We start from the raw sequence: 10,665 nt of genomic DNA, 5'->3' as shown, positions 1-10,665 counted from the left end.
CCACGTGTAACGGCGCGTCCGGGCCCAGCAGCCGCTACGGCCCTGAGCCGCTTGCGGTGCCTGATGCTGCAAAGGCATCCGGATCGCCTTTGGCTTATGGCGGCCACGAGTCGGCTTGCTCCATACTTGGGTTTGCTCTGTGTGTGTGTGCGCGCGCGCGTGTGTGCATACACTTGTATTTACGCGTGTGTATTTTCTGCGTTTCAGGAAAATGTTTATTGGAGGTCTCAGCTGGGACACGAGCAAGAAAGATTTGACAGAGTATCTTTCTCGTTTTGGCGAGGTTGTGGATTGTACGATTAAAACGGACCCGGTCACTGGAAGGTCGAGGGGATTTGGGTTTGTCCTCTTCAAGGACGCTGCCAGTGTGGAGAAGGTGGGTGTATTTCTTGTGGATCGATGGCACACAGCATGCCTCTGTCACTGTAGTGATCTGACTCGTGTCTCTTTGTGTGTTGCTTAGGTGTTGGAACTGAAGGAACACAAACTGGATGGGAAGTTAATAGATCCTAAAAGGGCAAAAGCCTTAAAAGGGAAGGAGCCACCAAAAAAAGTGTTTGTTGGTGGGTTGAGTCCAGAGACATCTGAGGAACAGATAAAGGAGTACTTTGGTGCTTTTGGCGAGGTATGGTATAACGACATAAAATATAAAAACAGTTCTGGTTTTTAAGTGCAGTTGTTTAAGACAGAAGAATTTATGACAAAGGTGGCTTAGGCTTACATAGAACTAGGGTTTGTTGAAACTATATGCACGTTAATGATTCCATAGTGTTGTGGTGGGCTGATTAAAAGCTGTCAGCATAGCCCCTGGACTGCCAGATGGTAGCATAAAAAGTTGCTTACCGATTTCATGCATTATTGACTTTTGATTTCAGATTGAAAACATTGAGCTTCCCATGGACACAAAGACAAATGAAAGGAGAGGCTTCTGTTTTATCACGTACACAGATGAAGAGCCAGTAAAGAAGCTGCTAGAGAGCAGATACCATCAAATTGGTTCAGGCAAGGTATGGGAGCTGTCATTCTTAGTATGTGAAATGTTACAGGCTTCCCTGAAAGCAGCTCGCATAATGATCTTCACGTTCTTGGCGAGTTAAAGAATTCCTGTTTTTACAGTGTGAGATCAAAGTAGCACAGCCCAAAGAGGTATACAGGCAACAGCAGCAGCAGCAGAAAGGAGGAAAGAGCAATACAGCTGGTGGACGAGGAGGTGGAAGGGGGCGTGGACGAGGTGAGTATTTTGGATGTTGAAATTAAGGTAAATGTGTAAGTGTATGTACCAAACACTAAAGTATTTGTAGACAGTCCAGATTTTGGATGCATGCAGATTTCATGTTTAAACTCAATGTGGAAAGCAGCCTGTTAGTAAATGGTGTTTTGGTGGTTGCGACTGTGGAAGCTCAAGAAACTCTTTCTGCTCTGTTTGCATTCAAGTGGTGAAATTGCAAGCTGGAGGTAGGGTGCTTTTGTATACCCACAATTGACAGCATAGTTAAATGGATAATGCAGTTATCCCTTCACGTGAAGGGATACACTGATAGTTGGCTTATGGGTGAGAAACCATGACCTGCTTGCTGAAGAGGAAGACAGTTACTTTGCTGTGCCTTGCAGATAGATGAGAAACAATCAGCTGGTTTTTGTGTAGGTTAATACATCTCAAAGTCAAGCAGTCACAGCCAACATGATATGGTAAAGTTTGTCCTTTGATATAACTTGGTGTTTAGGCAATTAAGGGTCCAAAATGGAAGTTACAAGAAAACAGTAGAAGCTGCTTGTAGTGCGTGACTTCGGTGTTGTTTTTATTGGCTGTTCTGTGAGCAGGACTGTCTGCTGTCTGTGACTAATGTTGTTGTGGGTGAAAAGATCTTAAACCTATCTCATATCCAAATGAGACACCTCAGTTCTTAGAAGATTTTTCTTTGGGGGGAGAGTAAGAGGATTCTTCCAGGTAGTAGTTTTGGCCTAGAAAGATTGCCATAGAAATCTGGATGAAGTGGCATAGCACAGAATGAAATTGTAAGTTCTATCACTTCTAAATGTTATACTTGGTTTCAGGTCAGGGACAAAACTGGAATCAAGGATTTAATAACTACTACGATCAAGGATACGGGAACTATAATAGTGCTTACAGTGATCAAAGCTACAGTGGCTATGGAGGCTATGACTACTCCGGGTACAACTATCCCAATTATGGATATGGGCCAGGATACACAGATTACAGTGGTAAGTGGTTTTGATCTCATTCCAGATAATAGCATGCGTTTTTAAACAGGTGCCTCTTCTAGTAACTTGTTCTGTTACACCTCTTACTAACATATGACTATGAAGAGCATCCCTCTTCATGTACTGTATGGGGACAATCTCATTCAGAGTGTTGGCTGTTAATGCTTCTGTGTTGTTCTTTTGTTTTTTTTTTCTCCCCAATTTTATCTACAGGTCAGCAAAGCGCATACGGAAAGGCATCCCGTGGTGGCGGCAATCACCAAAACAACTACCAGCCGTACTGAAGCAGTGTTTAGTACTTGAGGAAACAGGTGTGTATATAAATGCAAGGTTTACACTGAGTATGTCTAATCTAATTTAAAGATCAATAGACAAATGAAGAGTAAAAAACTTGCATAGCATGACTTTAAGCTTTTTTTAACTTAAAAAATACACTTTCTTTTTTAAAGCCAGCTTTGCCTACAGTGTCTATAGATCTTTAACTTTGTAAAAATGTGACCTATCTTCTCTAGTACTTCAGAAAAACATAAGAGTTTTTCTGGTTTTGCGTTGTGTACCAGGTGGTCTAGAGGAATAATTAAACTTATTAAAGTATTAACAGGTAAAGTACTGAAATGGGTACAACTTAAGGAAAACAAGAATGTTGTCTTCTAACTCTGACATTATACCTTGTTTGTACCCGCCAGCGGGAACTTCATTGCAGGCCGTGTGTCACCCTGACCACGTCTATCTCTGGGGTCGCACGTTGCAGGCAGAGCGCAAGGCATACACCAGAAAACGCTGTCCTGTGGTATGGTCTCTTCCAACTTCATGTACCAGCGTAAAGATTAAAGTGGAAAACTTCAGACTTTGGCTTCTTTTTTTAATCTTTTTGGAGATTAAGTGTCTTTAACTTAAATGGTTTTTTACAGGAGTTAAAGTACATAAATGCCTTTACAGCTTAATCATTTGGTCTTCTGTTTAGTGTTGTATTTCAATTGTGGAACCTCATTTTAAAGTGTGCATTCTTTAAAATTTAATGCTTGCTTTTTTCTTTTTATAGCTAATAGTGAAATCTGCAAACCAAAACGAACTTTTAAATCTGGAAAAACATTAAAGATCATATGCGTGTGGACTGTTTGAACTAAATTGACCTGATTTGCATTTGCATAGCAGTCATTTAGATGGATAAATAATTGAAAACCTTTTGTCACTGTTTACAGTGGGGGAAAAAAACAAACTGATCCAGAGCCTTATTAATAAGCCTAAATTGGATGTATGTTCTGGAGCAGCTTCCTAAATGGGCTTGGATGGCTGTATTTGGGAAGATAAATTACTTGATGGGTAACAAAACCTATTGCGTTACCTAAATAAATATGTATATGATCTTTAACAGTGAAGAAAGGAATATATAGAAGACTTAAAGCAGTTCATGAAAATGGACCTTTTAACGATTCTTGTAGTAACTTGCACAGATCTGACATACATTTTGTCTTAATTTTTAGGTAGAGATACTGCAACAAAGCCATCGTGCAGCGCATCGTGAGTGAATAGAGGGTGTTCTTCGTGAGAGGAAATGACTATTTTGTAAAAGACTTTTAGTGTCCGACACGCAACTGTGTCCAACTGTACATAGTGGCCAGCTAGTTTTCTTTTATGATTTTTATTTTCCTTTTGCCATTCATGTCATGACACAATGTGGGCTTGTGTTTATACAAACTTTTATTTGTATAATTTCATGTTAAAGGGTTCTCTAATAAATGCTTACTTAAGTGAGTGTGTAGTCTTGCTGTTGACTGTCAGCTTACAGTGTTATAAACTTTATTTGTATAGATGGGTAGATACCTTTCTGGAGATGATAAATGGCTCACGACAAGAGTTACTCTATATACAGGTCAGTACAACCCACTCCTTTTCCTGACCTGTCTTTAAGAAAACGGTTCCCTTGAGTTAGCATGACTGGCAGAGTTACCTCTTGCCCACTGCAGAAAACAGGAGAGAATGGTCTGTGGCACAGTACTGCCAGTTCCATACATCTCAAGGGAAGGATCTAAGCTTAGAGCAGCACCTTTTATTTTGGTAGCACTGCTTGTTGAGAGTGTTGCAGGGGTGTGATCATAATCTTTCTAGGTTTTTCAAGCAGGTTCTAGAATACTTAAGGCTGTAACTTATTTCTCCCTATGTATTCCAGTTACAAGCAGGTGATACAAATTCCTTAATTCTAGGGTTGGCATCTGATTTCAGTACAAGTTGGGGATCTGTTCATTCAAGTTAGATTCTGTATTGGATTCTTCTCAACAGGAATAGGTTTCCCATCTTGAATATGCTAGCAAGCGTCATTAATAAAAGCCTGAATGAGTGATTGCGGGAGAAGGGAAACTGCTTTAACCAGCAGGTTGTCTTCTGAGTAGAACAGCTGGGATAGGTAAGTGAGCATACCTATTCAGCCTAAAGCTGAAGGATTGCAGCAATCTGCCTTAGCATTGTTTGCTTTTTCTTCCTTGGCACAAATGTGTAGTTATATGTCAAAAATAAACCTTGATAGAAATGAAATGTGAGTAGCTAAATCACAGGGGAGGCCAGTCTTGCAAAAGGGAGTAGTCTGGGAAGAGATTTCTCTCCTTTAAGTTTCCAAAGTGATTTTAAGGTTTATTTCTTTATCAGGCAGCTGAGTGTTTCATTCTCTTTTGTCATACAGAAGTGCTGCATACCACAGCTTTTAGTTTAAGGCAGTTACTAGATCTGGGGAGGTTCCTATATCTTGTCAATTAGATTGGATGAGGAAAGACATGTTGCCATCACTTCTTACAAATTAAAGAGCTAGAAGTTGCAGCAGTATGTGACCGTATGCCTAACTTTTCCACAGTGTTGCTAGATGCAGAAGCTGTCCTTGCCAACAGCGCTTTACTTTTGTGACTAGGATGTGGCTTTCCTATTACACTTTTTTATATATATGTATATATATAAAAGCACTTGTCTAAGGGTCAAGTTGTACTCCAACTTGTATCAATGTATGGTTTAAATGTAAAAGTGACTGATTTTGTGTGTGTGTGAAGCGAAATTTCTGTATCTTCAGGCCCTGGGAACACGGACGGAGGTGGCTGCAGGCTGGCCCTGCATGCTCGGGTCCCAGCGGGGCTCAGACAGCCGCGTCGGGCAGGTGTGCCCCGGTAACCGTGCCCTGCTCCGCGGCAGCTCTCGCCCGAAAAAAGCCAAATCGCGAAGTTTGGAATCCCGGTGCCCGCGGGCACACTGCCCCCATCCCTCCTCTCCAACGGCTTGGTGCCGCGGCCACCCCCGCCCCGCCGCCGTCTCTCCGTCACGTGACCGCGCCCGCCGCTCTCCTTCCGTCCGCCATTTTAGGTTGTGTCGGTGGCGGCGCCATTAAAAAAAGAGTGAAAGGAGGAGGGCTCGGTGCGCTCCTGCCGGGGCCGCGATCGGGGGGCAGGGGCCTCGGCGGGGAAGGGGCCGGCCGGCGGGCGGGCGGGCGGGCGGCTGGGCGGCGCGGTCGCTGGCTGTCTGGCCGGCCGGCCTGCGCGGGTCAGCCGCACCGGCGCCATGTCGGAGCAGCAGTTCGCGATGGACGCGGCGGTGGCGGGCGCCGGAGGCAACTCGGCAGAGCCCGCGGAGCAGCCTGAGGGGCTGGCGGGGGCTGTGGCGGGGGGCGCCGACGGGGGAGGTGGCGGCGGCGGCGGGATCGAGTCGGAGGGAGCGAAGATCGACGCCAGCAAGAACGAGGAGGACGAGGGGTGAGCCACAGGGGCCCAGCGGCTTTTGTCTCCTTGGCGGCGTCCTGCTGGGGCGGGCGGTGTGTTGCGGAGCCGCTCGGCCCGGCCCGGCCCATCGCGGCCCCGTTCGCCGCCCTGTTTGTTTACTTGGCGCCCCAGCGACGTCACGTACCGGGCCGGGCTGTCGGGGGCGGGACGCCGGCTGGGCTCGGCGGGCAACGCCGCTCGGGCAGCCCCGTCTTCCGGTGTGCTGGAAGCACCGGGCCGCGAACAGTAGGGAGATGGTGTGCCGAGGGCGGAGCGGCTCGGGTGGTAACTGAAGGCTGTAAACTTAAACACGGCCCGGCGTGCTCTTGGGAAGTACAGCCGGGTCGGTAGCTGGTTGGCTTTTCGGCGTGGCAAGGAGTCGGGGGACATCCTGTGTTCAGGGTCAGTTTTGAATTTAGCGGGAGCAGCGCTGTCACGGAGTTCCAGATGCTGCTGTCAAGTGGGGAAAGTTCCATGCCCCCGTCAACCCAAATCCTACTGCCGTTAGCATTGGGGATGTCTTTTCTGCAAGTTAACGTGTGGTATATGCGTTAAAGCTGTAAGTCAGTGTAGCTCAATGCTCAGGTTGCATTCACTTAGTATTGCCCTCTGTTCCAAAAGTGAACTGTATGTCAGTTGCGTGTTAGAGGCATGAGACACCTTGACTTCTTCAAAGTCAAACTATTCCTCCTATGCTCCTGAAGCCTGCTTTGAGGAAAATTGTTCTAGGTGACAAGAATGAATCATAGAATAGTTAGGGTTGGAAAGGACCTTAAAACCATCTAGCTCCAACCTCCCTGCCATGGGCAGCTTTTAACCTTCTGAGGGTCTGCCTGATGTTTGGCATAAGGCAGTATTGCATTCATATAGCCAGGTGAAATTGACATAATATCCTAGTTACCGGACAGGCTGCTGCTGTATGCTGTCTCCTGTCAGACCAGTAAGAAACTCAAGCTTAAGATCTGCTTTTGATCAAGGCAGAAAATCAGATACAGGAACACTAGCTCTGTGTGCTGTAGGGACTTGCTACAAAACCTTCCCAAGTGTCTGCCTCCTGTAATAACCTGGGATGCTGCTGAGAACAGGGAAAAAACAGGAACATTTTCTCAGTGTTTTGCGGTGTCAGCGAAAACTTAGAATGTTTTTATTACTTCTCACCTGCTCTTAATGGCTCTAAGTACCTTTGCAGTTTGCATATTTGTTTTACTTTCTAGGCCCTTGAATACACACCTGTTTGGAGGTTTTCATGAGGAAGCCCATCTTTTTTTGAGTCGACACAGCCTGGAAAAGGTTGTTACTGGTGCAACGGTTACATGTAGCATACACTGACTTGTAATTTAGTTCACTGAGGTGTTTTGACCTGCCAATTCTTAAGGGTATTGCTGTACAGGAAACAAAGTGTTTTGACAGCCCACTTGGTAGTAGAGGGAGAACAGCATTCTTGGTAGCTGCTGGTTGAGTGTACATTGGTGTGTTTCCTTTGCATTAGGAATTAGAGACAGTGTATTCAGGAAGAAACAGGTTCACGTACCCTCAGATCTCAGTGAGAACTGTGGGCTAGGGAAATCCACATGTCGCAAATGCAAGGAGACTTCCTGACTAGCCTGTTGGAGACCAAAGCTACTAGTGGTGTTGTCTGTGCTCTGTTTAGCAAAGCCTGAAAACTTTCCAAGTATGCTGATGGTAAATTATTTTGGAAAACTATGTCTGCTGATGCGTCTTACACCAGCCGGACTGTGGTTTGGGAAACTTACGTGTTTTACAAGCCTTTGACAGCACTGTGACATTGTACCTTAATTGTTGTGCTCATGTTTGTGTTGTAACCAGAGTCTGACCTTAGTTTTGCAGTGGAGCAGTAGTTATTCAATTTCAGTAGTAGTAAACTGAAGCAGTTCATGTTTTGCTGCTCTGTAACTGAACTCATTGATGCAGTTACTGCATGGTCAGAAGAGAATCCTTCAGAGGGCTGGTAGTTTCAGTGTTGTGTTCTGTCATGTACTTAGTGATATGTTAACCGTGATTGATAAGGATTATACTACAAGGTTTGTATGTTAATGGTTTGTTGATAACTGCAGAGCAGGTGTTCTGTATATCAGGTAGCAAGTGTATGTTCAGTAGTAACTGCTAGAGTATCACTATCCCACGTGTCAGAAGCGTGATGCTGCACCCTCTGTATGCATTCTATTTTTCCACTTAAAAAAAGCCCACAAAACAAATGGCCAAAAAAGGACCTTAATGATGGATAGACACAAGGGCACAAAGCATCTTTTGGATTGCTATCTGTACTGGTATGAGGCTGCTGGTGCACCAGTGTGTGGGTCATTTTTTCCATATTGGTCCTGCATACAATAAGATGTCACACTAGAAAGGGCTTTTGGTGCTTTGTTGTCTGTAGCTAATAGGAAAAGTTGATAAAGGGATGGGAGATTAGTGTTCCTGTTCAATAGACTTCAAGAATTTTTATAGAGACACCTGAAGCTCCAGAACCCCCACGTCTGCATGGAGGTTGGGTATGTTTGTCAGAAGCTGAATGCTCTTGCAAGAGCACAGCTAATTCATCAGAGTTAGTTCACACAAGCAGCTTTTCATTAGGAAGGGGACTTGATTAAACTTTATTTGTTTTAGTTTACTAATATTGGCATATGTCCAGTCCAGACTAGTACATAAATGCTTCTGTTTAATTGCACTGCTTATAAATGTATTCTGCCACTCTTTGTTTCATCAGCAGCTGTGTGAAAGCTCCTCAGATAACTAAATGGAATTAATCTTGTGGTGGGTCAGTAGTGGTGGGGTTGCAAGGAAGTAGTAAAGTATCTTTGTATCACTCTTTGCTGTTTCTTGGGTTAGCAGTGTTAAGAAGATGTTACAAAACTTTTCTGTACATGTAAGCCTTTGTCTGATCTAGCCAGGATCATTTAAGCAAGTTCTCAAAAAGGCCTGTGTGCGTGACAACTCACTGATAAATGAGTTCTTTACTGTTCTTTACATTAGGTAACTGGATTTGTAAAGCTTGTCAGTACAGGATTTTGGTTAAGGCACATTAACAGATTAACTGTCTTGTCTTAACAGGAAAATGTTTATCGGCGGCCTTAGCTGGGACACTACAAAGAAAGATCTGAAGGACTATTTCTCTAAATTTGGTGAAGTTGTAGACTGCACTCTGAAGTTAGATCCAATCACTGGGCGATCGCGAGGCTTCGGCTTTGTACTCTTCAAAGAATCAGAGAGCGTAGATAAGGTAGTATTAACATAGTGAAACTACATATTGCATTTTAGGTAGCAGATATACAACACTAGGATGATTGTATGCATAGTTATTTGTATGTGATCTGTTAAAGATGATTGTGGGATACAGTATATTTAAGATGCTTATTGAAATGTTTTTTTTTTTTCCTGAACTGTCTTACTTGTAATGCAGTGGCCAGGCTCAGAAATTATTCCCAAGGCATGGCTTTGGGTACTTACAGGGGAGTGTATTGCAAACCACTGTAAATGAATGCATGCTTCCTACTACTGTGAAAGTAGTAATTTATAAAGAACTTTAAGTCTTTGCATTCTAGAGCTGTCACATAATCCCCTAGAGCAGAGCCTATGGCTTTGATAGATTTGGCTTTATTCAAGCAAAAGTTAGCTGTTAACCTTTCTGAGATGGTATTTGACACAGCACACTGATAAGCTTTAGCCTTTGACCTTTAGTGATATTTGAAGTACAGGTTCTTTACCTCATGAGGTTTGAGGATGGGATTCTAGAGTAGTTTGAGAAGCGTTAGACTCTCACTTGTGATAGATGGTACCAGGTGACTCTTGAAAGGCTTTGTCACCACTGTATGTGTCAGTGGTTAGTGATCAAAATCATGGAACTGTTTGGTTTTGTGAAACAAATTATTGCTGTAATCCAAGTACTGAAATTGAAGCAATAACATTAAAAAAAAAAAAAAGTAAGTATAAAATAACTAAGCCTTGCTGAAAACATCAGTGAAACATTTAGCTTGAACCATGAATAAGATCATGTTTTAATTTTCAACAGGTCATGGACCAGAAAGAACACAAGCTGAATGGAAAGGTCATTGATCCAAAAAGAGCTAAAGCCATGAAAACAAAAGAACCTGTTAAAAAGATTTTTGTTGGGGGCTTATCTCCAGACACTCCTGAGGAGAAAATAAGGGAATATTTTGGAGGATTTGGTGAGGTATGTGGTGAAATAAACTGTTTATACTGTAGAACTTCTTCTGTCTTCACACATTTAGTAATAAAAAGCATCCCGCAAATGCAGCCTGCATGGTTGCTGCTATAAGTTTAATGGCCAGTGAAGCTCCATGTGTTTTAGGAGTCAGAATTCTAATGAGAAGGCTATTACAGGCTTTGAGTTGCATGAACTGGGTTAATGGAAGGTGGTGCTGGGATAAATCAGTCAGGAACTAATTCATGGGATGTATGACAGTCTTGACTGGAATAGACCTAGGAGGCAGCGTTTTTGAGCATACTGCTTTGTTCAGTTGGGTGACATGCTTTTCAGCCACCCCAGCTGATCCGCTGTGGCACAGATTCAGACAGTTTTGCCTAAATTCTATGCAACTGTAGTCTCTGTCTCTCTCTGTCCCGGGTGTTTGGTGATGCAGGTGACAAAGTAGCACTGCAGTACTTAAAAGCTGGCTTTGTATGAGCTTTTTTACAGCTGCTGCTTCCCTATTAGTTCTTGGATGTTGCC

The 10,665-nt window shown here is 43.7% G+C and overlaps 2 protein-coding genes across 9 annotated transcripts in view; both read left to right on the top strand.

Annotated features, from left to right (window-relative positions):
- Window positions 1-186: 186 nt before the first annotated feature.
- On the top strand, window positions 187-3,978 carry HNRNPDL (heterogeneous nuclear ribonucleoprotein D like). 3 transcript variants are annotated; one of them, XR_008972366.1, is made up of 8 exons: window positions 187-376; window positions 464-625; window positions 876-1,007; window positions 1,117-1,231; window positions 2,056-2,223; window positions 2,437-2,534; window positions 2,910-3,013; window positions 3,708-3,978. XR_008972366.1 is itself a non-coding variant. In XM_057411104.1 (7 exons), the coding sequence occupies exons 1-6, from the start codon at window positions 212-214 to the stop codon at window positions 2,505-2,507; spliced, it is 813 nt and encodes a 270-aa protein (XP_057267087.1). In that variant the 5' UTR covers window positions 187-211; the 3' UTR covers window positions 2,508-2,534; window positions 3,708-3,978. The 3 variants fall into 3 exon arrangements, 2 of the variants coding, with proteins under 2 accessions (XP_057267087.1, XP_057267086.1); XM_057411104.1 differs by lacking the exon at window positions 2,910-3,013; XM_057411103.1 differs by having other exon boundaries at window positions 2,910-3,978.
- A 1,720-nt stretch (window positions 3,979-5,698) lies between these two features.
- The window catches only part of HNRNPD (heterogeneous nuclear ribonucleoprotein D), a 9,504-nt gene continuing 4,537 nt past the window's right edge, over window positions 5,699-10,665 (top strand). For 3 of the 6 annotated variants that reach the window (XR_008972363.1, XM_057411097.1, XM_057411098.1), the window contains exons 1-3: window positions 5,717-5,951; window positions 9,027-9,195; window positions 9,985-10,146. Coding sequence is in view for 5 of the 6 variants with exons in the window: in XM_057411097.1 (XP_057267080.1) it covers window positions 5,761-5,951; window positions 9,027-9,195; window positions 9,985-10,146 (522 nt within the window). In the remaining variant the exon portion in view is untranslated. Of the gene's footprint in view, window positions 5,952-6,379; window positions 6,418-9,026; window positions 9,196-9,984; window positions 10,147-10,665 lie in introns of those variants that run through there. The other 3 variants (XM_057411099.1, XM_057411096.1, XM_057411100.1) reach the window with 3 other exon arrangements.

Source organism: Pezoporus wallicus, unplaced genomic scaffold (assembly GCF_028554395.1).
Source record: "Pezoporus wallicus isolate ANWC-B61680 ecotype Strahan unplaced genomic scaffold, APGP_CSIRO_Pwel_v1 contig_2439, whole genome shotgun sequence".
NCBI lineage: Eukaryota > Metazoa > Chordata > Aves > Psittaciformes > Psittacidae > Pezoporus > Pezoporus wallicus.
The sequence above is the reverse complement of the archived record's forward strand: the minus strand, read 5'-3'. Positions and strand labels throughout refer to the sequence as shown.

What these genes read in the sequence shown, in the direction of transcription:
- HNRNPDL (XM_057411104.1), top strand. Translation starts at nt 212, where the DNA reads ATGTTTATTGGAGGTCTCAGCTGGGACACGAGCAAGAAAGATTTGACA. An exon ending in ACTTTGGTGCTTTTGGCGAG is followed by an intron (nt 626 to 875) that starts GTATGGTATAAC and finishes TTTTGATTTCAG; the next exon opens with ATTGAAAACATTGAGCTTCC. An exon ending in AGGATACACAGATTACAGTG is followed by an intron (nt 2,224 to 2,436) that starts GTAAGTGGTTTT and finishes TTTTATCTACAG; the next exon opens with GTCAGCAAAGCGCATACGGA.